The sequence below is a fragment of the Mugil cephalus genome, chromosome 13 (genome assembly GCF_022458985.1).
Source record: "Mugil cephalus isolate CIBA_MC_2020 chromosome 13, CIBA_Mcephalus_1.1, whole genome shotgun sequence".
Classification (NCBI taxonomy): Eukaryota; Metazoa; Chordata; class Actinopteri; order Mugiliformes; family Mugilidae; genus Mugil; species Mugil cephalus.
Genome location: NC_061782.1, coordinates 8,302,717 through 8,327,166, shown reverse-complemented (window position 1 = coordinate 8,327,166; position 24,450 = coordinate 8,302,717). Strand labels below are relative to the sequence as shown.

At 46.8% G+C, this 24,450-nt stretch overlaps 1 protein-coding gene across 4 annotated transcripts in view; it reads right to left on the bottom strand.

Annotated features, from left to right (window-relative positions):
- Positions 1-7,027: 7,027 nt before the first annotated feature.
- LOC125018769 overlaps positions 7,028-24,450 on the bottom strand; it is a 29,376-nt gene continuing 11,953 nt past the window's right edge. For 2 of the 4 annotated variants that reach the window (XM_047603043.1, XM_047603045.1), the window contains exons 12-34: positions 22,099-22,244; positions 21,901-21,997; positions 20,637-20,786; positions 20,225-20,374; positions 19,147-19,403; positions 17,989-18,124; positions 17,688-17,882; positions 16,518-16,670; positions 15,332-15,549; positions 14,823-15,006; positions 14,589-14,744; positions 14,135-14,494; positions 13,787-13,906; positions 10,245-12,155; positions 9,692-9,826; positions 9,506-9,580; positions 9,338-9,424; positions 9,146-9,237; positions 8,973-9,058; positions 8,835-8,892; positions 8,502-8,722; positions 7,918-8,058; positions 7,028-7,810 (exon numbers count right to left, since the gene is read on the bottom strand). In XM_047603043.1, coding sequence (XP_047458999.1) covers positions 7,557-7,810; positions 7,918-8,058; positions 8,502-8,722; positions 8,835-8,892; positions 8,973-9,058; positions 9,146-9,237; positions 9,338-9,424; positions 9,506-9,580; positions 9,692-9,826; positions 10,245-12,155; positions 13,787-13,906; positions 14,135-14,494; positions 14,589-14,744; positions 14,823-15,006; positions 15,332-15,549; positions 16,518-16,670; positions 17,688-17,882; positions 17,989-18,124; positions 19,147-19,403; positions 20,225-20,374; positions 20,637-20,786; positions 21,901-21,997; positions 22,099-22,244 — 5,382 coding nt within the window. In that variant the 3' untranslated portion in view covers positions 7,028-7,556. The remainder of the gene's footprint in view (positions 7,811-7,917; positions 8,059-8,501; positions 8,723-8,834; positions 8,893-8,972; positions 9,059-9,145; positions 9,238-9,337; positions 9,425-9,505; positions 9,581-9,691; positions 9,827-10,244; positions 12,156-13,786; positions 13,907-14,134; positions 14,495-14,588; positions 14,745-14,822; positions 15,007-15,331; positions 15,550-16,517; positions 16,671-17,687; positions 17,883-17,988; positions 18,125-19,146; positions 19,404-20,224; positions 20,375-20,636; positions 20,787-21,900; positions 21,998-22,098; positions 22,245-24,450) is intronic. The other 2 variants (XM_047603046.1, XM_047603047.1) reach the window with 2 other exon arrangements.

The window sequence follows — 24,450 nt, the reverse complement described above, 5'->3', positions numbered from 1 at the left end:
CTCTGGCAAAGATGCGTGTTTTCAACTCCAAAGCATCTCCAGGTCATTTCAAAGTGAAAATACACGGAAGGCTTGTTTTTATTTCTGCTTGTACAACTGATGTAACCTGTCAGGCTGGCTGCAGAAAGAGCTGCCAGCTGCGATCTGCGTCAGACGTGCTGCTGCGCCAGCATCTGCTCTGCGGCCTCCGCTGCCGTGCGGCTGGATCATCTGGCAGCAGCAGCCACCAAATTGGCCTCAAAGTCAATATTAGCAAGGGTTCGTATTTAGGGACTAACGTGGAAATTTGACGTTCGCGTAGTTGTTGTAGGCACAGACTTAACGGGCAATTAGAGCTGATGGTACGGTTTGCGGTGGTGCAAGCCAAGCATTACTGCTGAGGGAGCTGGCAGTCCCGATTGGAAGGTGATTCTCAGCACCCTGCAGCAGGGCAGCAGATGGGTTATGTAACAGTGACGAAGGTCTTGCCAGCTTCGACGAGCACAGGGCGTGTGTGTGCGGTTGCATTTGATGTGTTGTGATGTAATTAGCTGCCATATTGTCCATATTGTCACGTTATGGGAATATCATTGACAGGAGTGATGATTCCCAGCCAGGGGTATTTCTGCTCCTGCCAGGGATCACAGGGAGAGAGGCTGGGAAGTGGCTCATATGAGCTCAGCTCTAACACCTGAACACCACGTGTGGAGGGAGCACGATGATTAGCAGAGAAGTTGGTAGCGGTAGAAATAAATATTTAACTAAAAAGTTATGAATGCATGGAAATCATTAGCTAAAAGTTAAGATGGTAACACACATAAAAAGTGAGTCCAAACCATAAGCAGTATAAAGATGGAAGGCAGAACGTCTAAAAAGTGAAGGCAAAACAAGTAGAGCTCCTGGTGGCTGACTGCAGTATAGGTCACAAGCTCCACCTCCCCTCTATGTTAGTGGATGGAACTTGGGCCAAACTAGAACCTAAAATAGAAGTCAAATATTCTTTCTGTCATTTTATATAGTTAATATAATACCAGTGTTTATTCAAGTGTCAATTATTTGCAGAAGTTTCATTTTAATTAGTTATTTGATGCTTTAGATACAGTAAGGGATATAATAGCTACCAGTCGCCATGCCAACCACTCCGTAAAATGTCAGTTTGGCCAATGCGAGGAAGTGGTGACACATTTTCCATATTTATACGCTCTATGGTCCAAACTAGCAACAGGGTTAATATAAAGGGGCCCCTAAGAGACTATTTTAGACGCTGTAGGGCCTCCATAGATTTAAAAGAGTTAATGGTTGCCATTGACGAATATCCCAAAAGGTCGCCATCTTGGGTGACAGTGCACCCACAGTTAACGGTGATAACAGCCGTCAAGTAGAGGATAAATGGTTAAAGAGAGGGGTTTTAATAATTAAATGGAAGAAATAGAAGTGACCTATAAATAGTTGGAGTAGATATCTGAAGTAGTACATAGTACATACAAATGGTTCTTTCTTCCCACAAAAAACAAAAACAAGTATCTGTGGATTATCACACACAGATACTTGATCAGTTTGGGATCTAGTTAGTTTGTAAGCCAAACACAAACACACACACAAAAAAAGGGCTTTTTAAATATAATAGTACATAATACCGCTTATGTGCACACGTAACATACTCTATAATGGATGTTATGGTTGTAGCTGTGGCCATACTTTAACTACGAGGAGAATGGTTGTTAATGGTAGTATGTTGAAGTCTAGATATCAATAAGTACTAAAACAAACAAAGAAATAGCATAGTGATGAAACCCTAATGGTTTCTTGGCTGGAGTTTGTGTCTGATGCTTGAGACCCAAGAATTTATACTATATGAGAGATGAGAAAAAAATCTTAGCACACATAAATGATGAAGCTAAGATGATGAACAGTGTCTGATTTGCCTTTTTCCTTTTATTTAATATGTATTAATGGATGGAGACATGAAATAATGGGGTGATGGAGACATGCAGCAATGTTTGCGTGCCTGAATTAAACATGTGCCACTGCAGAGAGGACTATAGCTTTAACCACATGAGCTAACCTTTTATATACTTGTCCAACCTTTGCTGAAGATCCATTTAGTTCAGTCTATTTTATCCTGATCAGGGGCTGCTCGCGTTCATCTGACAGGACCGTGGGGATACACTGGGAGCCACTGATTTACTGAATAAGGTTGATATAAAATGTTTCATAAGCAAATAATCCAAAGCCGTGAAGGATTTTCGTTCTCCACCAGAAGAGAAGCCATTTCCATATTCAAACGAGCATCTATATTTTATTACTTTATCTTATGCTAATGCCATGCAGACATGTGCTTATCGAGCCGGCTATTTTGCATTGTAAACCCCACGCTTATGTTCATATTCAGTTCATTGTGCGACTGGAACAAATGGATGTACTGTCAGGGGACGAGGAAGGCCATATAGAATGTGTTACAATGAACATAAAGTGAGTTAATATCCATATCGCTGAGATGCATTCGCACCCTATCTGGGGGACAGATGTCTGCACCCTGTACCCTTTATCCCATTCTCACATGGAGGACGCAGAAATGCAAGGAGCTTACCAACAATCCAGGACAAAGGGGAGTTTTCTGGCTGGAGAGTGGGAGGGAGGGAGGGAGGGATGGTGGGGGGTGTGGGGTGGCGTGGAGCTGGTGCTTAGATGAGGAAATTTCTCTCCAGTTATTGCACACTGTGGTACCAGCCCAGGAGGCACGCTGACAGCTGTAGTGGTGGCGACGGGTGATATATTGTCCGAGAAGTCGCCGGCCAAAAGGCCAAACACAGCTGCTAAAAAAAAAAACAAATAAATAAATCTGAAATATTGTTCAAAGACCAAGCGGGAGATCCACAACAGCCTTCCCCCTGAATCCAGACCTCAAATTTTTATTTCCCAAGACGACTATATGATTTATTGGAAGATGTGGAGCTAAAGCTTCTTAGCATCTGCGTTGTCAGATTTCTCTGTGCCAAAGAGCTTGCGCCTGGTAAGTACTTTGCAACGCTCCCTCGAAAATCAAGGTCACTTCTCAGCTCAGACCGAGTATGCGAGCGTTCGCTTGTTTTGCCACGAGGCTTTCCTCAGCCCCCAGAGTATGACGGCCAGACGGCGCAATTTCAGATACTGTAAATTCCCCGAAATGCTATTTTTGAGCTTTAGTTCATAGGGAAGCCTCTGGCTGTGCGTTCGCTAGCTCCAGACAGTCTGGGCCATGAGGTGGACAGTTTCTCTCCTACACTGTGAAGGGACCGAATACAGATTAACATTAAATATTGTGCAGGGACTGTTTGGTCAACGGTTAGGGAGATAGTTGTGTTCAGTTCCCCTTCGCCTGCTTTTTTCTGCTTGGTGTCTACATACACTGACCAGGTATAACATTATGACCACTTTCCTAATATTGTGTAGATCTCCATCAGAGAATGGACATGGGTCTTCTGAGGATGTCCTGTGGTGTCATTGGCTACTCCACATTAAGTGAATTTGGAGGCTGGGTCAACACCTTGTTCCTAAACTGTTTTTGTGCCTGGTCTGGTGTAGGTGGGTGGTACATAACATCCACATAAAAGCCAGGTCCACAAGTTTCCCAGCAGAACATTGAATTGTCACAAGATGGCCAATGTTATTCACTTCTCCTGTCGGTGGACATGATGTTATCCCCGATGCTTGGCGCTTTAAGCCCTTCGGTAAAGTCCAGCGGTGAAGAAATCCTTGGTCAACCTACGCTTCACTGTGCTAATAAACATAAGGTCTTTATCTGATCTTGAGAGGTGGGCAGTTGATGTGTGATGCTGTAAAAATGAAGCCATCTGATCCTGGTTCTTAACCACATCCCCCCCTTCCCATTACATCACCTTCTTGGAGCACCCCGGGGCTGCTGGAGGCAGGACGTGTTGGGTTTCAAAGCGATGCATCCGAGGCCACTAGCTAAGGTTTGAGCCTGCACACTGGAAGACATATCGAAATTAAAGGAGTCATGTAGTTACACCGCTATAAGTACTATACATTCATTTAGTGCAATGGCTCCTCTGAGATGTTCTGGAAAAAGGCCTAACTTATCCCCTGTGGAAATGTGTGTCATCTAAAGAGTGATGCATCTTTCTAGAGGCACGGGGACCCATCAACAGCAGGGGAGGGGTCAGGGCCCGAGGACATCTTTCTCCTGTTACACCGACACTGATGGCTCCTGGTGACCTCCGGATCTCTTTGAGTGACTGCGGCAACCTCTGTGAGTCACTCGGCTGCTAAGCACATCGTGGACTTTTACTCACCTTTGGGAGGACATGTCATGTGGTCTGAAAATGGAACAAACAACGAGCGGTCGGAAGCGAGCTTCCACCACCGCCTCGCCTCGTGTGATCCCACGCTCGGAGAGAAAGCCTCCCGAGTGTGGTGACACACGAGCAGAATGAGTGCATTGCCGTCTCTGCAGGGGAAGGCCGAATCCCCCCAGCGCTGCGAAGGCAGCAGCAGGAGCTGTCAGCAGATGATCTGGAAGTCAGAGGTCACGGAGGACGGCGCAAAGATCGGGGCAGCGGTGATCAATTGATTGGCTGGTGCTGCGTCCCCCGGGGCCACGAAGGATGTGGCTGTCATTCCAAAACTTGACGGAGAGGAAAAACACACAAAAATGTCTTCATTACAGATGGGGAAAACCCCAAAGTTTGTAGTCCACGCATATCAAGAAAATGGATGCCACATGTGAGCGCGGCAGCCCCGTGAATGAATCTCATGTTCAGAAAGTCGCCGTGCAACGTGAACTTGCACAGAGCACATTAATAACACGTAGAGGACGGGAGCGCTGCATAAATATGACTCGTATGGAGGATTTTGTTTAGGAGCCGGACACATGTGTTGGTGTATTTACAGTTTAAAGCGAGTGGTTGAGTCATGCAGCATTCGGCCCCAGAACGTCCCGGTAATGATTCGCAGATTGCCGTGATTAATGCCTCCGCTGGACGCTTTTGACAAATTTCCACTGCAAACGCGAAAACCTTCGGAGCTTTTTTCCCACTCCGCACGCTACTGTAGCTGCCTTGTGCATGCGCATATGCGTGTGTGCGTGCCAAGACCGCACCGTGGCGTTTGGCAGTCACCGTATGAATAACATCCATGGCGGCGCTTACTCCACGCGTGCGATTATGGAGGTTGCCCACGCTGTTACAGGTGTAAAGGGTATATGGTTTGAAAGGTGTGTTTAACAAATCTTTTTACTGTTTTCGCTTGAGATTTTCAGGCTGAACGCATCCTTCGCTTATTTACTTGCATTCCACATGATTCAACAACAACAACAAAAAGAATAGCTGCTCTCCTCTGTGCTGTTACTAATCTCTGTCCAGCGTCCTGTAGGGATTCGTTGAACATTTAGTAATGCAAAACAGTAGCGTTTCACAAATGCTCCGTACATAGGATTCATTATGCGACCATGTCTGCTATGAGTGTTCCTGGTTCCTTGCCGTAAATGCAGCATTCAATATGCATTAGCTGAAGGGTGTCGGGTTTAAATATGCAGAAATCCACCGTTCAGCCACAACATTTTGACCGTTATGACAGGAGAGGTGAATAACATTGACCATCTTGTGACAATTCAGTGTTATGCTGGGAAATGTTTGGGCATTGCATTCGTGTTGATGTTACTTAGACATGTATCATCCAACTAGACCAGACCAGACCAGACCAGACCAGACACCTCCACCCCATAACAATCCGCGCGTTTACATGCACAGCTTAACTGAGCTATGTTCGAAATTCGACTTTCTAAATGTGGCCCTTGTCCCAGTTAACATGGAGAAAATTGAATAACTGGCAGGATCATGTCCTCCTCCTCCACACTAGGTGGCGATATGTGTCTTTTCAGCAGGTTACTACGGGCCAATTTCCGGTTGACCTATTATGTCATATAATAAACAAGACTCATTCATGCTGCAGACCGGTATTTGAAACAACAAGATGGATAATAGTACAACTTTAATAATGTGCGTGCTGCTTATGGTGCAGGTAAGATGGTCCTATCCTTCAGGTGGTTCTTCTACCAGCTCCGTTCACCTTCTTCTTCTGCAACAAGCTTTCTAGCATGTTTTTGTGTCTTGGTCCAACATAGCGATTGTTGTGTATGCGCACACAAGTTGTCCAGTTAAAGTCGGATTAAGGCAATAATTCAGTTTTTTTCACGTGCATGACACTCCTTGATGGCAGCAGCCATCTTCAGCAGGATGCAGCCTGACACAGGCCACGCACACAAAAATGGTTTAGGAACAACTGTGGACCTGCCCTCCAAATTCCCTCGACTGCCCTCGGCCAATTGGGACCCCAAGTCCCCCACTAACGGCGTCCTGTTGCCAGGCACCATGGGACACCCTCAGAAGGCCCATGTCCTTTCTCTGATGAGTCACAACTGTTTTGGAGGCGCAAGGAAGACCTACACAATATTAGGAAGGTGGTCATAATGTTATGCCTGATCGTTGTAAGACTAATGATGTGAAGTTGTAGCTTGCATATTACATGGTATCTACACCTCAGCTGGTTTCACTGCTTCCACTTCAGTGCTTTCGGTGCTTAAGCTTGAACCACATGGAAATAATTTAACATTTTAATGTTTGTTTTCACCTGCAGTAAAGATCCATTTATGTCTTCTTCATCATTTCACATCTTTCCAAACATTTGCCGTGTCCCTCTGCTCCATCACCGATCTCTGTCAGAAATGTTGTGGAGACCCACTGAATATTTTGCGATGCTAACGAGTAGCATTTTTCACAAGCACTTTATACATATGACTCATTATGCGCTCACGTCTGCGGAGCGTGTCTGGTCCCTTCGAGTAAATTCAATGCTGATTATGCACTGGCTTGAAACGTGTCTCCGGTTGGTGTCAGGTTTTAATATGCAGAAATAAGACTAATGATGTGAAGACGTTCTTAGCCCGGCTGAGCCTTTAATCTCTCTGTTCATCTAATCCCCCCCTCTTTCTCTTCAAAGCCTCCAGCTTTCTCAAGAAAACTTGAATAACAGACATTTTCACCACAACTGTCTTAAAAAATAAATCTTTAATCACAGCCAAAGCAAACTGTTTTTTTTTTTCCTCATGTTTTATTATGTATAGTCTTTTTCTACAATTAGTATTTAAAAAGTATTTATATCAAACAAGCTGGAGCAGTATCAAACTGCTGGTTTGTGGTTAAGTAAAAATATTTGAGTGCACCACACACGGGAAGCAAAGTGATGGTAATGCAAGCGTCATGAGCTCAGGGTATCGTTAATGCTTGGTCATAACACAATAACTGGAAGGAAAGTAAAGAAGAAATCCAATAAGACTGGGATCAATCAATCAAATCTGCAGCTACACAGTGCACACGCATACAGTAAAGAAGTAAACACTCAACGTACTATGAGGACCTTTCAGCCCACGAAGTGACACATCAAAAATAAAACTGTGGTAGGTCTTTGGATCATAAATATGGTCAGTAGTAGTCTTTTTTTTTTTTTTTTTTGCTTAATATGTGCACTGCACGTTAGAAACTATGTGTAAAACCCTCTAGCACGATCATCCTTTACGCTCAGAGGTCCTTTCTCCCAAAGAACTTCTTGAAGACGGACTTGTTGCGTGGACGCGGCAGGCTGGCGTAGCTCCTCAGAGCGGCGTCCTGATACGTGTCCTGCTGCCATCCAGCTGAGGCCAGCAGTGGAGGCTCAGAGCTTCTGTCCGTCGACTTGTCCCCCACCACCAGAGTTACACTGTAGTTGGAGCCTCTTTCCAGACATTTCCCTCCTGCGGTGGTGTGCGACATGGGCTTGATCTTCTGGTACGTTGCTGGGAAACCAGAGAAAGAAGAATTGAACGACCCCCCAGATGTTAAGGACGTTAAGGATTACGGTTAGAGATTACACATCGCCCGAATTTAGGTTAACACAACCGACCTGATGTAAAAGAGTGGGAGCGGCGCTTGCTGCTGAGCCAGTCCTGACCGCTGAATACAGGGGAGTGAGGGGAGGAAGAGGTGTCGTCTCTGAGTCCTCCGGAGAGTCTGTGAGTCATTGCCTGCTTTGAACAGTCATCGTCTACGGGAGATGCATGAGCAGAAATGAAGAACAGAAGAGCTGAGCAACAAAAAGCCGCCGAACATATTCAGCAGCAAATCATGCCTCCGCGCCGCCATGTGATACTCCAGTCGCTCACGTTTACAGTAAAACAATGCCTTAGCTCCCCCTCATGGTGGCCACCGCAACTGCAACAACCCCTTTTTTATTATTTCATGATTTATCAAATCAGTCTGAAACACTGTGACGCTAAATGAAATCCTGAAAACCAGATTGGCCTGATGAAATCATTGTTGAGGAAAATCAATATCCGACACAGAGCGTGTCCTCTAACCAGCGGCGGCCCAGTGGGACTATTCAGTGGCCTGCAGCCTGGAGCACCGCGTCGCTGGTATTGCTTCCGTCGTGTGTGAATGTGGAACAGAGGCACTTATAGCTTTTGTCCACACAGCAGAAAGCCTTACCACAGCGGGCTGCGTCTGAGGAAGAGATGGCCGAATGCTCGTCCAAACTTTTTAAGTGACTCTGCGGCAGCTGACTGAACTCGCGGGTGAGGACAACGATTTCTTTGGTTTGGGCGGAGACCGGCGGTTTGCTCCTGCTGGGGAACGTGCGAGTGACATCATGTGGAGAGGAGCAGCGGCAACTGGCTGCATTGTGACATCCGAAGCAGAAGGAGGGCTTTCTGAAGAGGATAAAAAAAAAAAGGGGTTGTCAAGCTAAAATTATTGGAAGTATTTTTATTTTTACTTTATTTTTAGGATTCCTCTGTACAAGAAGTTGTTTGACCATCTTACAAGGAAATGGGGACGTCTGCATCAAAAGGGACACTCGACACCGAGGACTCAATCTGACCTTTAAAAAACAAATGAACCACATGAGCGGAACGTTCATTCAACGCTGTATTACGTGAGCTGTGGGTTTGTTCAGCTTACCTGTGTTTGATTGGATTTTCATCATCCACTTCCTCATCATGAAGCGCGAGGAAGCATTGAGTAGATATTCAGATCCATCACGGAGCCTGAAGATCAGAAAACACGGATTAATTTTTACATGGCTGTCTAAGCGTTAGGCTCCCATTTTGATTTAGTGTTTACTGCAGGCTCACTGTAATCGAAGGCAGTTGGGTTTTTTGGTGTAGTCTGGGGCAGGTGAGCACTCCGCTCCTGTGAGGTTCAGTGGCAGCCCACATGCAGAACTCTGCAGCAGAGCACAGACCGATCGTCACTGACCACGTACTATCGACTTCAATTATTATTCTGTTCTCCGAGGTTCTTTTTACTAGAATTTTTCTGCTTACCCTCAGTGTATCCTTTCTATCCTGGTAGAAGCACAGGGTCTGTCTATATAGGACTGCGTGGTAGGAGTTCCAGCCTCTGGAGGCCGCCTGTGAAAATAAGATAAGAGTGTGTGCTGCTGACTGTGGGCTTTACATTTGCTGACCGTGCGGGGCTTGAACATTTCTTACTTTCTTTCCTCCCAGCTGCAGCTTGTGCTTCCTCTCCAGCGTTCCCTCCATAGACTGCAGCTCAGGCTTTCCGCTCTAAATGGGTTTGAATAAATGAGAAAGTTCAAGAAAGGAGAACAGATCACGGGACAACACATATTTCTAATAGGTCCAAGAGATTGGTGCAGATTGCAGTCAAGGGCTCACCAGGGTGAAACAGCGCCCTCCTGTGGCCACCGGCCCTTCTGGCTTCTTTGAGTCCTCCAGGGTTTGTGAGGCTGATCTTTGCTGACAGACTCCATCTAAACCCATGTGGACTGACAGCAGACTCATCGACTGGTCCTGTTCGAGGTGAAAAGAGTCCACAGTCATCACTGACGACCAAAACAGTAGCTGACAACAAACCAAACCAACTATATTCTTCAATATCCACAAATTCAAACTGATATTGGCATAAATACCTCGGCTGATTATAATGGCTCTGAGATACAGCCACCAGAAATGTATTAACCGTTGCCATGGGGACTCTTTCTAGAGGATTTCCACTTCTACACCCTTGCTTTATTTTGTTTGTACGCGCATTTTCACATTTCAATGAACTACCAGACAGTTAGTTGTATCCTTTTACACCTTGTGATGCTTTAATATATATATATTTTTAAAGTCAGTGAGACTTTTTCCTGATTAAATAAAAGGTTATAACAGTAACACTACAGTCTCACACGTGGCCACATCACAGTACATCAAACGCTGACCTCACCTTCAAGCAACCCGTGAGCTCGTCCGCCTCCTCCCCCACCTTCGCCTCCTCCGCCTCCTCCTCCTCCTCATCCTCTCTGTACTGATAAATGTATCTCTGATTGTCCCCTACGTCCGGCAGCGTCACGGGATCAGACGCCGTCTCGTTCACTGCCACCGAAGTCTTGCCGGCTGGTTCCCGGTGAGGAAAAGCCGCCCAGGACCTCCTGTCTCCCGTAGCCAGTGGAGGAAGGTGATCTTTGGGACTCTGCTCTTTCTCGTAACCCAGCAAACTCTGGATGTGGGAAGGCAGTTTGAACTCAGCCACGAGGAGGTTGGGTGCCGAGGCCGTGACCAGGTTCCTGTACAACACAGTCGGGGCCGTGGCTGGAGGCGAGCTGCAAACCGACTCTACTGCTTGCTCCGAGGGTGCAGAGTCGTCCTGACTGGGCTGGTACATGATGTCTGAGCAGATGCTCTGCCTGTATTTGCTAGTCCGGTTCCAGATGTCCTCCAGCTCTTCCTCGTCCTCCTCAAACTGCTGGTGGTCGAGGTGAACCGGCTCTGCTTCTGCCCCTGCCGAGTCTGGAGATGGACCCGAGGAGGCCGCGTCGTTTTCCCTCGTCTTGGTGCAGTCGAGTCCTCCCACTTCAAGAGATATGAGCCTCCCCACCACCCCCTTAGGCCGCAGGTTGTCCGGACACGGAGCATCGGTGCAGAGCTTGATGCTGCTGGAGGTGGAGATGCCGGAGTCCACCGAGTCCTGTCGAACGCTCACGCTTACGGTCGACTTGAGGTTCACTCTCATGTGAGTGGCTTGGCTTGCGTGAAGTCCGGCACACTCTTCATGCACACTCTGGGGCCTTGTGTGTCTGTGGTACCGGTGTCCTTTAAGGTCTTTAATGAGTGTGTGGACACTAGGGCACTGGTGTTTATGCACAGCTGTGGTGGAAGTAGAGACTTGGTTCACATAAATGGGTAGCTTTGAAGGCTCTGATACCTTCTTGTCGCACTCCTGCTCTGCATCTTCACACACAATCGACTGGGTTTTGGATAAGTCGGCACATGTTACAGTCTGATCCTCATCGTCGTCTTCCAAGGAGGAAGGGGGTGGAGTTTGAAAACTCTTGTCCGCATCAGGGAGATCTTTGACTACGGCCGTTGACGGTTGTGTTTCAGTGTGTGCGATGGCGGGACCGGGTCGAGTTTGTCTGAAAGAGCTCAAAACGGTCAGTCTCTGGGAGTGGGGGTCCGGATCAGCTGAGCCTCCCTTTTTGGACTCCGGAGGGGCGATGGTGATGATGTCCTGAATGCTGGGGATCAGGTTCATGTCCTTAGGTAGATCAAAGCTCAGCACGGAGCCCAGCGAGAGGAATCTGCAGTGACTTCTCACCTGACCTGCTGAGGGCGAAGTGGTTGGCCCTGCTGACACAGCATACGGGTTAATGCTGTATTCTCCTGCGCACTCTGTGTCGATGTCCCTCAGCAGGGGGTTCTTCATGTAAGCCATAGCTTCCAGCCCGTCGTCGCTCTTTGCCGAACTCTTCTTCTTCCTCCGACCCTCCTTCAGTGGCCAAGTGCGCGTGTCATACGCGATCGCCTCACAGTCATAATGGGGCGACCCATCCGTGTGCTCCTCCACTCCCATGATCTTCTGGATGGTGTGCCGGCGAGCGTCTCTCTTCCTCTTCCTCTTCTTGCCCATCCTCTTGAGGCTGCTGAAGATGGAGCCGCCGCCGCTCGCCGTCGAAGGGTGGAAGGTCACGTTGGTCGCCAGCGGCACGGGCGACGAGGAAGACGGCAGGGAGGAGGACGGCAGGAAAGTAGGGGAGGCTGAGGCTGCAGAGCGACTTTTGAGGCGAGGCAGGGTGATACTCTCATACACAGGGGACACAGCCAGGTTGTTATCCTTGACGTGTAAGTAGGTACTTACCTGCGAAAGAGAGAAAAGAATGTTAGGCACGTGCGCCGAGCTCTCGTTCTCGGAAGCTGCGCAGTATATGCTAACGCGCAAATGGTTAACCCCAGAGAGACTCATGCGTGCTGCAGGCTGAGGTCTTGCAGCCCTCTATGAGGAGAAAAGCTGTTTTATGTGTTACAGATGGATGACGACATGAGACGAAATTGACAGTCACTTTACACATCCAAGAAAACAATGGATTACTGGCGCGTATGATTATCACAGAATAATGCAAATGTATAAAGAAAATAATGAAAGACAAAACAATTAGATGAGAGGACAAACGAACACGGACATGACCGCGAATGCACACTAGCAGGACTTAATCAGAATCATATGCGGCTGCACATGTCGTCATCTGCAGCTGTAACGTCCTGACCTTTCAACTCTGTGACTAATCTCTCGTTTCTGTGGAAGCCACAGACTATAAATCACTGTGTGCAGTCTGGGGGCCTTTCTTGAAAGTTCAGCACCAGTTCTCGGTTCCTAATGACTGCACCTCCACGGACGTTTGGGACGCGCTCCTGCTGGGAGCCACTTTCGTGGGAAGTGAGGTCACTCATTTCACACAACCGCGGCGCGGCCACGGAGGGCCAGACACGACCGGGTTTGCGTCGGTGCTCGTGGTGAACTGACAGAAGGAGAATGAGAGAGCTTCTGTCAACATTCACAGCCGGGAGAGGGCTCCTTGCGCTTCTCTTCATCGTCCTCATTCTGTCTCTATCGTCGGCGCTTTACGGTTTTAAGCCCTGCCTCATTTCAGAAGTCGAGGAAAAAAAAGTTGGGGGTGATTCACTGTCTGGTGGGAATTTAGCCGTTCATCTGAGTTTGTACAAGACAAGCTGAGAAGACAAAATGACCGCTGACAGATTATTGTAAAGATGTATTTACATTCACTCTGGCAAAATATACACATTTGTTTTCAGTGCTTCAGGCTTATTTACATAGTTTCTGACTTTTTTTTTAAGGCAGGAATGTGTGACTGGTCACACTCGGTGGGCCATACTGCATTTTAAAATAATATCCCTTAAAAGGCGATTTTTAACATTTTTAAATTTGCATATGAAAAATATTTAAAAGCTAGTTTTGACATAACCGTATATTTTTGGTCTAAATTCTCCTTCAGAAAACAGGAGACGTTTGTATTGGAGTTCCGATCTGTGATGACATACGTATATTTTACAAATGGACAGTAAACGTGCCACCTTTCCTTTCACATCCCATTAAATATGATGACAGAACGTAATTGGCTAAAATAAGGATTTATTTGGTTTTGCGTTTCCTTTTAATGCAGCTAAGAAGGAAACTGTGAGTGTTAACAGTAAAACGGTTTGTTGTCTTTTCTCACTTTTCTCATGTTGGCAGTAAATTATCCAACCGCATGGATTAAGGACGTGGTGTCTATGCAAGTGTGATAGCTCTTTGGAGTAACTTGTTTCTCTTCATGCCCGACCTACAGAGGAGGCAACAAGCTGCGGGCTCGCTCTACCTTGTAAAGGGTTAGTGGAGCATGCTGCCCCCAGAAAACCGCTTACACACAGCATGCAGTCCCAGCACACTTTTGAGATGCAGCATGCAAGTCCAGTTCACACAGCGCAATTTACCTCATTTGCACTCTGCCGATAAATCTTTCTCTTTCGCTTTAAACTACCCAAAGTATTTTCCAAAAGCCCCTGGCAGCGCCTCCAGAAGTTTTTACAAGCAGAAGATTGAGGCATAGCGGGCTGAGGGAGAAAAAATGGGGAAAAGGAAGACGTGAAGGCCAAAGGAGAGAAGGGGAATGAACAGAGGGAGATCCCATGCAGTGTCATTACAGGGAGTGAACGCTACTGCGCCGACTTTCAGCAACAGTAACGCACAAAAAAAATAATAGTGTCAACGATTTGAGGGAGAAATGTGGTCTATTATAGTGGCATTCCTTAAAGGTGTGAAGTGCTTGGTGTGATTCTCACCCTGTGGACGGGCTCAGAGGTCTCCTCCACTACCTCATCTGTCTGAGGAGGAAGGTCCACCACCTCAACCTGGCTGTCCCCTGTGTTTCCGAAGCTAAGGATGAGGTTGACTGTGCCCCCTACAGGAGGGCTGTTGCCCTCTTTGAGCACCACGATGTTGGCCTTGGGAGAATCGTCCTGGGGTCCGACGCTTTTCATAATCTCATATCCGTCATCTGACTGCATCTCTTCGTGCTCCTCGGCATGTCTGGGCAGCACGCGTGAGGGCTGGCTATCTCTTCCTGCCTTTGTTGTGTCTTCGCCGGGGCTGACGACCTGGGGCTGCTGGGGCTGGAGGGCCTCCGGCTCAGGAGCCAAACCCTGTGTGGGAGGAGAGGAAAAAAATGAGCAAATACTCACAGGAAAGCACTCCAAGCAGCGCACCTAAGAGCAAATATAAAAACATCCGTTTCACCTCTGTTACTGGAAGGCACATTGTCGCTTCAGAGTAAATGTTGTCCTGTGAAGTCTCCTCTCTGCTCTTCTTGTGAAGCCACTGTTGTTTCTGAGCCCTCCAGTGCACCAGGATCCACCCGAGCATACTCCTCAGCTCCTCCATGCGCTCTTTTACCTAGAACGTGAAAAAAAGGTTTAATACACAACCAACAATACATCCACAGATGAGTCAGAAGTGTGTCACCGCGCTCACCATCTGCGTGAGGTGGTGCTCTTTGTCCAAAATGTTCTTCCCCGTGGCCGCCAGCTTATCGAACTCCTCAAACTTCTGCTCGATTTGCATGTCGAGCTCTGCGGCCAGCGGCCTCTGCCCGTCTCTCCCGAGGTGCAAGGCGGTATCTGAGAAAATGCTTGACCTGGTGTCTTCTGTCCATGAGCTATTCGGAGATGGATTAAGAGGAGTTAGAGAAAAGAGGAACAGGGTCCGTGAGCTGACGCATAGATTCGCAAGCATGAGAAAGACCAGACTCTGCCTAACAGGACGCACATTCATCGGCCTGTCACACTCGGCCCAGGAAACTTGCTCTGACCTCCTCAGCACATCTTAAATTATACATTTCACCAGGGATCAGCGCTCGACAATGAGAACATCCTGTTCTTTCCTTGAATGATATTGTAATGAGCAGATGTTTTCGCAAAGCGGATTATGAAAGAGCCCCGGGCCCCCGAAAGGGGGTCACAGCGTCCCCACGCCCCGCTTACATCATGCCAAGGTAGCTCCTGAAGAAGTCCTGGAGCTGCACGAACTCTCGCAGACGGGATTTGTTCTCTGTCACGCTCTTTCCCAGCTCGCTCCAGGCCTGCAGCGTGTTCTGGATCTTTGCCCCGAGAGCGTGCACCCTCTCCGGGCACAGCTCCTTCAAGCGAGAAGCCTGGTTCGCCATCTCCTTTACCTCCTCCCTGATGACTTCACAGTCAATCTGTGGAGAATCACGGTGAAAAAAAAAATAAAAAATCCATCATCTCCCATCAGCCCCGGTATCACTCAAACAGCCTGCACCAATTGTGTCTCTGACTATGACCTCATCTCCATAGTGTTATGCATATTATTCAGTTAGAGCCCCATATGGTCTACATATGGGGCTGCCACACTATAGCAAGCTTGCAGTCTTGACCACCTTTTTTTTCCTGCTTTTGACGAGTCGATAATTAATAGCGCTCAGGGTTCTCTGGGAGCAATACTTCATAATGTTTCTCAGCTACAGTAAGTCTCAAGAACACTGAGTTGTGGATGCCTGTCTGCTGACGGCACAGTTATTTCAGTTTGGGAGATTAGGTCATTTCTGCTCTTCAATGGTATCAAGTCCAGACAGCTGTGTGTGTATATGTGTGTGTTTGAGTGTGTGTGCGTGATAAACACAACACTGCCCAAAAAATGACTCACACCAAACTTTACCATCCCCAGCTTCACATCTCCAACCCTGTGACCCCCGGACGCTCACACACACACACACCCTACCAGATATACTCATAAACACACACACGCACACACACACACACACACATTTTGAGAGCTAACAGAACAGTGACTCACTCAAGCATAAATAAATATCCTGTGTGAATAATAAACTTTTGCACGCTCTATGTGTGCATGTGTGTGATTGCACAGCGCAGTTTATATAATAAATTAAACACGGCACAAAGCGGGGTGGGCTGGCCCCTTTTTCTGTGTTGTTAAAAAATCTGGCACAACAGGAAACAGACTGTGGAACAATGTGTTGGAGTCGAGTGCGACGCAGACAGGGGGGCTTCCCCTCTTTCATCACACCGGGCAAAAAGTCTCTCAATCCAGAGTCGAAGGAACGGAATAATTGGTTGTATTAACATCGGTGAATCATGTCAGATGTTTACACCATAATCACATCATGGGCCGGCATCTTGCTCTCACCTCCAGGTGGTCCTGCTTCTCCTGCAGAGCCTCGAGACCACAGCGGTCTGGCTCACACTGGATGGCCATGTCTGTCTCCTTCTCCAGGATGTCCAAGCACAGCTCCTTGCTGCAGCACAGGCACTCCTCCACACGGACCGCCAGGCTGGCATGCTGGGGAGAGGCACGGAGTCGTCATGAGCACTCATCGGATGTCATTAAGTCATTATATTACCCCGTGAATTATTTGTTTTCCAGTGAGAGCCGCATTTCAAATTAGTGTTTGAAATGGTGTCGCGGAGTCCCCCCCCCGTAGCCATCTGCGTATGTGGTGTTTTTGACATGTGTGCAGCTTTCTGTGACCAAAAATAAATCGAATTAACACAAAAACGCTCATGCGAGGGGGAGTGCAAGCTTGTTTGGGGCCCATTAAAGTCACAGAAAAAAGGAAACCAGATGTGGCTATTGTGGGAGCGGACGGACTTAACCATCCAGAATCATCTAAGACAGGACCCCAAGGACCCCAGAACTGATGGAGAGAATTAGTAGGGACCCCCTACCTACTATATATGCTCTATATTAAACTAGTGCTATATATAATTACACATCATTACGTGCAACAGTAGGTTGGCCATGCAACTGCTGTAAACATAAACATACCTGATATTGACATACCTAACTGGTGTGTTCGTGCGTAATTGACAGATAAAAAAAAAAGTTTCAACTTTAAACATACCTGAGCTATGTTATGATATGTTACCTGAGATAGTGTGATGTCTGACCCTGATGAGAAGCGCACAACTTATCTAACCTCGGATGAATGGATGTTGATGGGAGCGTGTTAGCTAACAGTTGTGCTAACAGTGCAGCGTGCTTCTGGATTCCACCTGGGGACTGAATAGGAATCTCGGCCAATTGCGGGGGAAACCTGACAGAGTCGGCGTGTAATATGCTGCCTCGTGATTGGATCAGCAGCGACAGGGGCGGGGCCTAACGTGTACAGGAAGTGTTGACTGAAAAGATAATGTCTCCTGCCTCCATTTATCCCTTCACTAAAAATATGCTGGATTCATGTTGCAATGTGCATTTAAAGAAATTTATACTTGTGGGGGAAAATTGTCGAAGACCTATGATCTAAGATGACTATAACTTAATGTGATGGACCTAATTAACTGGAACCCATCTCTTTACCTTACTCAGGAGCTCTTGGATGGCCTGGTCGTGGCTCTGTGATCGGCCTCGTTCCCTCACCGTGTCGTTCAGCATCTCCACAGCCTCTCGCAGTTCTTCCACGGGATCCCCCATGGTCTCTATCAGGGGCTCGCCACTTCCACTGCTGTTGAGTCCCAGCAAAGTAGTTGCTGAGGCAATCTCACTGTGGAGATGCTGTTAGGTACGCGGAGAGAAGGGGACAAGTCGATTGGCTCAATATTACAAAAAGGGTACACTCATGATACATGAAAAGCCGATCCTCAGGTGAGATGTTTCTCACCTGGCCTAGGTCGTATTGGCTGCCACTCAGCTCCTGGCTCTCCTCTAGCTCCACGCGCTCCAGGAACTCAGTCAGCATGCGCGTGTCCTGCAGTTCCGAGCTCTGCTGGTTCAGGGCACTTTGGACACGGTGGTACCTGCGAAAGCACAAACACCAGCAGGACCCGTGTCAACCAGAAGCTACACCTAAACTGTCACCCACATCCACACGTACGACCCGGCATCCTCCAGCCGAACCACATTACAGCGACCGCAGAAGGCCTGTTACCATGCTAGAGCCCTGTTTATGTTATCATATATCATGTGTCACGTAAACATATCCTGCACTTCAGGGCATGAAGGTACCTCATCTGTGCAGAGTTTATATATGCGATGGTGAAGGGATCAAATTGAAAGGGTATTTTTTTTCCAGAATAAATGAGCCTTAAGTTGCTTCTAGCTAGTGTTAAATAATGACATCATCCCCAAGTGTCTTACAGCTGCTGAGTGAGAGCTTATACCTGCAAGTGGCCATCTCTGCCCCCCCCACCCTTCCACCACCACCACCACCACCACCCTGGAAACACTTAAACTAAGACCTTTCCATGTGTTTATTTTCTTTGGTCAGCTCGGTGTTCCTGAACTTCTGTTTATAGACATAGGTATATTCAGCCAGTCCGTGGCAGCAACCTGCCTTTCGGGGGCCAACCAAAGAGAGAGCCGTCATCTCGCAAACATGGAACGGGTGACTCTGACAAACGCTGACAAACTGTGGGTGAAGTGTGTGTCGGAATCGCAGGGTAGACCTCATTAAGTGTTGCATGAATCACAAATGAATAAACTTGAGCCGCGCAATTAATGAGCACATGGAGAGTGCGTTTTGCCAACTTGGAGGAAAAGGCAACTTGCGAGATGTATGTTTACACGTGTACGGTATATATTTGTGGTTTATGGAGTGAAATTGTTTGTCTGAAGTGAAAACTGGGGCCTTTATGAATAAACTATTCCATGTTGGATTACAAACATGGCAAGCCCAGAGTTGTGACCTCTTGGAAACATTGACTTACTTTATTTCCTGACCACAGTGACGAGCAAAATCCCCCGAGTGAGATTGTTCTGATATATAACATAAATCTTCCATGATGGCGAAGACTGGAGGCTGCCCCCCCCCCGCGCTTACTTTTTCTCCACCTCCTCCATGCGTGCTGCCAGCCCCCGTGTGTGTGGGTGACTGTGGCCGTGGAGGCAGTCCACCTCCTGCCTCAGAGCGCTGAGCTCCAGGCTGCGCGCCGCCACCTCTCTCTCCAGCAGACAGCTCTCCCTCTCGGCCACGCTCATCGTTTCGGGGTCACCGGCCAACGCGGATTCCTTCATGGAAAGCTCCACTGACTCCAGCCAGGCTTCCAGGCTGCCCAGGGCCTGGAGCACTTTCACAACCTACGCAGGACCAGAAATCGGAGAGGTTGTGGAAGTGCACGGTATGACTCGAGCATATCTTCGAGAGGGGGGTCCGTGACCCCTCTGTAGTACCTCCGCAGCCCCTCTAGAGGTCAGAGACCCCCTGTTGAAAACCTACAATCTAAGATAACCATAACTTAATTAAAAACCAACATATCATAACATATCTCAGGTCTGTTTAAAGGGGAAACTTGAATTTGTCAATTACACACACACAGACCAGTTACGTATGTTTATGTTTATGGCGGTTGCATGGCCACCCTACTGCTGCACGTTTGAAAATTTGAATATTTGACCCTGTGTACTATTTGAATTGCTTAATACTGAATGCAAAATGATAATAATAATGTATATTTATAAATAGCACAAGGCCAAGTTTAACATAGAACACACGTCTGGTCTAGAGATCTTCCTGCTCTGGTTTTAAAATGATTTAGTGCAAAATAAAAAACAACCAGAGGAAAGATGAATACAATAGTTATACTCGATTGAAGCAGCCCCTGTTTGACCTACACAGTTTGTAATAAAAGACTCACTGTAACTCATTAGTCTGGATTTACAGCCTCTTTCAAATTTCTAACCAAATCATACTGGAAGCAAAAAAATTATATTCCATCAACTGACCTTGAATGCTCGGCCAGTTGACGTGGTAATCCTTAAGTAAATGAGTATCTAACCCAGAATGCATAACCAAAAAACTGACCCGGGATAAGGCTTCTCAACAGTGGGAGAACTGATCAAGAACAATCTGTCACGACCATAAATTTCTCCTCGACAGAAAGGCATTTTACAAATCTCACCCTATAACCCAGTTCCTCTGAGGCCTGCAGGAACACGGCATTCCTCTGGTGCCTCCTCCTCAGTTCTTCCCACAGGACTTCCAGCTGGCCGAGAAACTCCTCAATCCTGGTGCTGCCTGGGTGCTGCGCACGGACCAGCCCGTGGCCCTCCTGAGAAAGGGGCGTTAAACTGATGAGAGTGTGTGATGACTAAGGACTGGAATTTATATTGTGAAATACAGATCTAATCTGAAGCTTTGGGTGAGTAAAGCATTCCCAGATGAAGTGTCAGCTCATTATTTGATTAATACACAAACCAGATCTGCCAAGCCGCCCGGTCTGTGAAATGCGGAGGATATTTTCACTCGAGGCATTTGTCCCAGTGCTTATGTTTTAAGAGAAACTGCGAATGTGACGGTGTGTCTCCGCTTACCCTTTTGACCACCTCTATCCTGGCTCTGTTTTTGAGGATTTCTTGTTCGAGAGTGTGTTGACATCTCCTGGCTGCCTCCAGCCCCTCAAAGCTGGCTATTGAACACACCTGCGTAGCCATGGAGACGTTGTCTTTGAGCCAGGACAAAGTCTGAGAAAAGAGGAAAAAATTGCATGCGTTAGTTAGTTTAAAAGGCAAACATCTGATTGTAGAACATGCGATAGATGTATTTTTTTTGTTGCCAAAGCTACAAGAAACACGGCGGTAAGGATCCAAGCGGTGTTTCTTATCCTGACGTTTAAACATGACGAACAGCTAAGTTAGGGATGTGCCAATAAAGAACTTAAGAACATTTTAATTTGTTTAGCAGAATTCTGAACTTTTGATTTAGAGACAAGTCTGGGAATTGCCGTAGCTCTGTCATGAAGGCTATTTCAATTAGCTACTATTGAGTACATGCCACAAAACTTTTATATTTAGGCCAACTCAAATACTTCAGTACAAGCAACACAATTTGCCTCGTCCTCCACAAGCTGATTTAAAATAATAGTACATAGTGCTTTATATTAAGTGCGCTATGTATTATTATTTTAACACAATTAAAAGTGGGTTTTGTTCAAACCCTCACAGCTGCCCTGGGTCAGACTGACGGCAACATGGCTGCCAATCCACCGACCACCGGACAGAGCAGAATCGAACCACCGACCTTTCGGTTACTGGAGAACTGCTGCCAGGCTATTCCTCCCTAGTATACGCGTAACAAAAGTGGGTTTTTTTTTCTGCAGAAAAAGCTCTTGATTTTGAGCCACGCTTACTAAGCCATGAATCATGTTTTGGAGTGCGTCACGCAAACCGAAAGAAGGCAACAGAATCTAACGCGAAGATTGAAGATATCACGTACAGTAGCAGTCTGGGCTGCTATCGGCGGAGCTAAGGCGCGACTCCGCCGGCAATTCCGTTATTCTGACACACTGCATTCTACCTCAGAGCGTATCGACTGGAAATGAGGAGTAGTCACACTTGAAAAACTCTTTAAGAACATGACATAATCCAAGAAAATGGGTGTAACAACTGATGAGTGTGAATGCGGCGCTGACATGGCGATTTACAGCAACGGCTTCTGAGGCTGAGGTCACAAGATTTAACGCGAGACCGACCGTTCCGTCAACATTCTGCCCGCAAACGCCGCGCGGAGAATGCGGGTGTGTTTTCGAAATCGATCGTGGTAAAAAAATGCGGGCACGTCTGCGAGGGGTCGGGTCACCTTGTCAGCAGACACGGTGAACTTCTGAAGCTGCATGTGAAGCTGTGGGTGGCCTCGCGGGGCGGTGGCAAGCTTGGGCTCAGCTCTGGGCTTACTGCTGCAATGAAAACACACACATGTGATTCCACTTATTACTTACATAAAGGCCTTTCATTATGTAAGTCGCAGACTGAGAGAGAAGCCAGGCTAAAATGTCACCTTTCCCCTCTGAGCTGATGCCGGACCGCGGCGTTGTTTGCAAAGACGGGGCCGTCTCCCGTCGGTGAAGAGGAGTGGTTCGCCGATTTTTGCTCCTGGCTTTGGCTGCTGTGTGCTCGCCTACCACTCCCACAGTCAACAGTGCTCTGTGGACAAAAGAGTAAAAGTCCAAAAGATCAGCAACATGACAAGTGAGTAATGCTTTGCTTTTCCCGCCAGCCATCCACCAAATAAATGTTGACTCGACGCATAAACATGGAAGAAAGGAGGATTTTATGTCGTGAGCAGCCAGTAGACAATGAGGCGTTGCTCTCGCTCACTGCTAATGTTACAAAGTGGCAGGAAGCTGGAAAATATGGACAGCTGCCCAGAGTCTCCTGTAAATGACACAAAGAATATTTACAAAGGTTGGCTCTTTTCGGTGAAACAACCCAGACCACTCTGCAGATAGCTGCTATTTTGGGTTTGACAGCGTTTGTAATAAACGGCAGAAAAAAAGTTAAAATTACTTTATGAATGAAGCATAAAGTCTAACAATCTTGGCAAAATGTGCTTTAACACTCAGATGATGTAAAAGGGCCATTGTAGTTGGAAATATAACCAATACTAAATCCCCTGTCCTTTCATTAAACTACTTTTTCAGCGTTAGAAGGTGATTTCCACGCCCTTGTACCCCGACTCTGTTTAGAACTATGCAGCAGAGTTTTTATTTATTTTATTTTTTTTAATTTTTTTTTTAGCGAGGTCAATGTCACAGCTGTAGACCCTGTCTATGTGCAGAAATGTATTAAAGACGTCAACAGCCACTAAGCCACTTTTACAACCATGTGAGTACTTTAAAGGTTGGCCAAAGGACTCTGCAGAAGGGTTTCCAATGAGAGCTACATGTATCTGGACTATTACAGAGAGCACAGTGGGGTGTTTCTGCTTGTTTTCCAAGACAATCGCTGCAAGAACACACATGTATATTGGGTTATTTTCACTGGCTATTTTCTGATAAGTGCTTGTTATTGCAATTGGTCTTGTTTCTTACTGTGCATAATTTAATAACACGTTACAGCGAGGCTTAAAAGGTGCAATACATTTGAGGATTAACTTCTTTTTTTTTTTTTTTGCGTAACCAAACTGCTCGGAAAATTGAATCTGATCTATTAAGACAACATAAATCACTGGCTTATGTTGTCTAATTTCACATATACTACGGAGGTAATGTAAACTGCTATTAATAATAGCATTTTATGGAGTAGTTTTAATTTGGCCGTGTTATTTTCTGACTGGGCTTGGAGAAAAAGTGAGTCAGAGAGGGGAAAGTGTCGCCTCCCAAATCATGAGAGAGATGCAGTAAATTGAAGGGGTCTAACATCATTTACTAACATGCCAGTCATTTTATAGGCCAGTCCTGAGTTTCACAGAGGCACATTATCGGCCCATTTATGTGCTAAAGCTGCTGAACTAACAAACTGGTGTGATTCATTTGACAGGGTTGATAACCATCGCTGACGTGTCCTCCCTAGATATTTGCTCCTGTCCTTCATCCGTCACAGTGGCTTCCACTATAAACAACCGCCGAGGCGCCCTCAACATCCCTTTCTGCCGTATGAGAACGAATAATGTCAGCAAACACGTAGATGTCCACTGATTGATCGTGTCATATTCAAGGGTGCGTTATGCTTTCAGCTCCAGTCGCCAGTCGCCTCCCATTTTTGCAAACTTTTCCCTTTCTGGGTGCAGCTCATTCTTATCTGTTTTCTACCGATCCTCTCTTCCCTCGTGTGTCTTTTCTGCAGTGTGCGCTATGAGATGATGTCAGCCAAGAACTATCACTTAGCACCGAGCCCATCTGGTCTCCAGCCCCAGCATCTGGCTACAATTAGCCAAAGAAACAGACGATAGCCATGTTTACCTCCAGAAACAAGAGGGCTTACTCCCGCTAACACAAAGACATGGATGCTTAGATTATAATGCATGTATTCATACGCGTACAGACAATACAACCTTTACTGTTATCTGTAATCGACTGGGTCAAATTGCACCGGGGGGAGAGACCGCAACAATGAAAGCGTGCATGTGCACCCAGCGGACGCACCACACGCCTACCAGCACATTTGCAAAAGTCTCAGAGCAACTATCAGCCCACAGACCTGTGCAGCTGTGTCTTATACACTTAAAACTAACTGAATCAATTCCGCACACTCGGGAGCTGGAGTTAAAGTGCTGAGAAAGTATGTGACAAATTACTTTTACTGTTCAACTGGTGCTCGCGCTTGGCACCGGTATCGGCCTTTGGGCTCCAGGGTTTTGTTTGGAGTGTCTTATTAACCCTTCCATAAATAGTAACAAGCATGGCTCCCA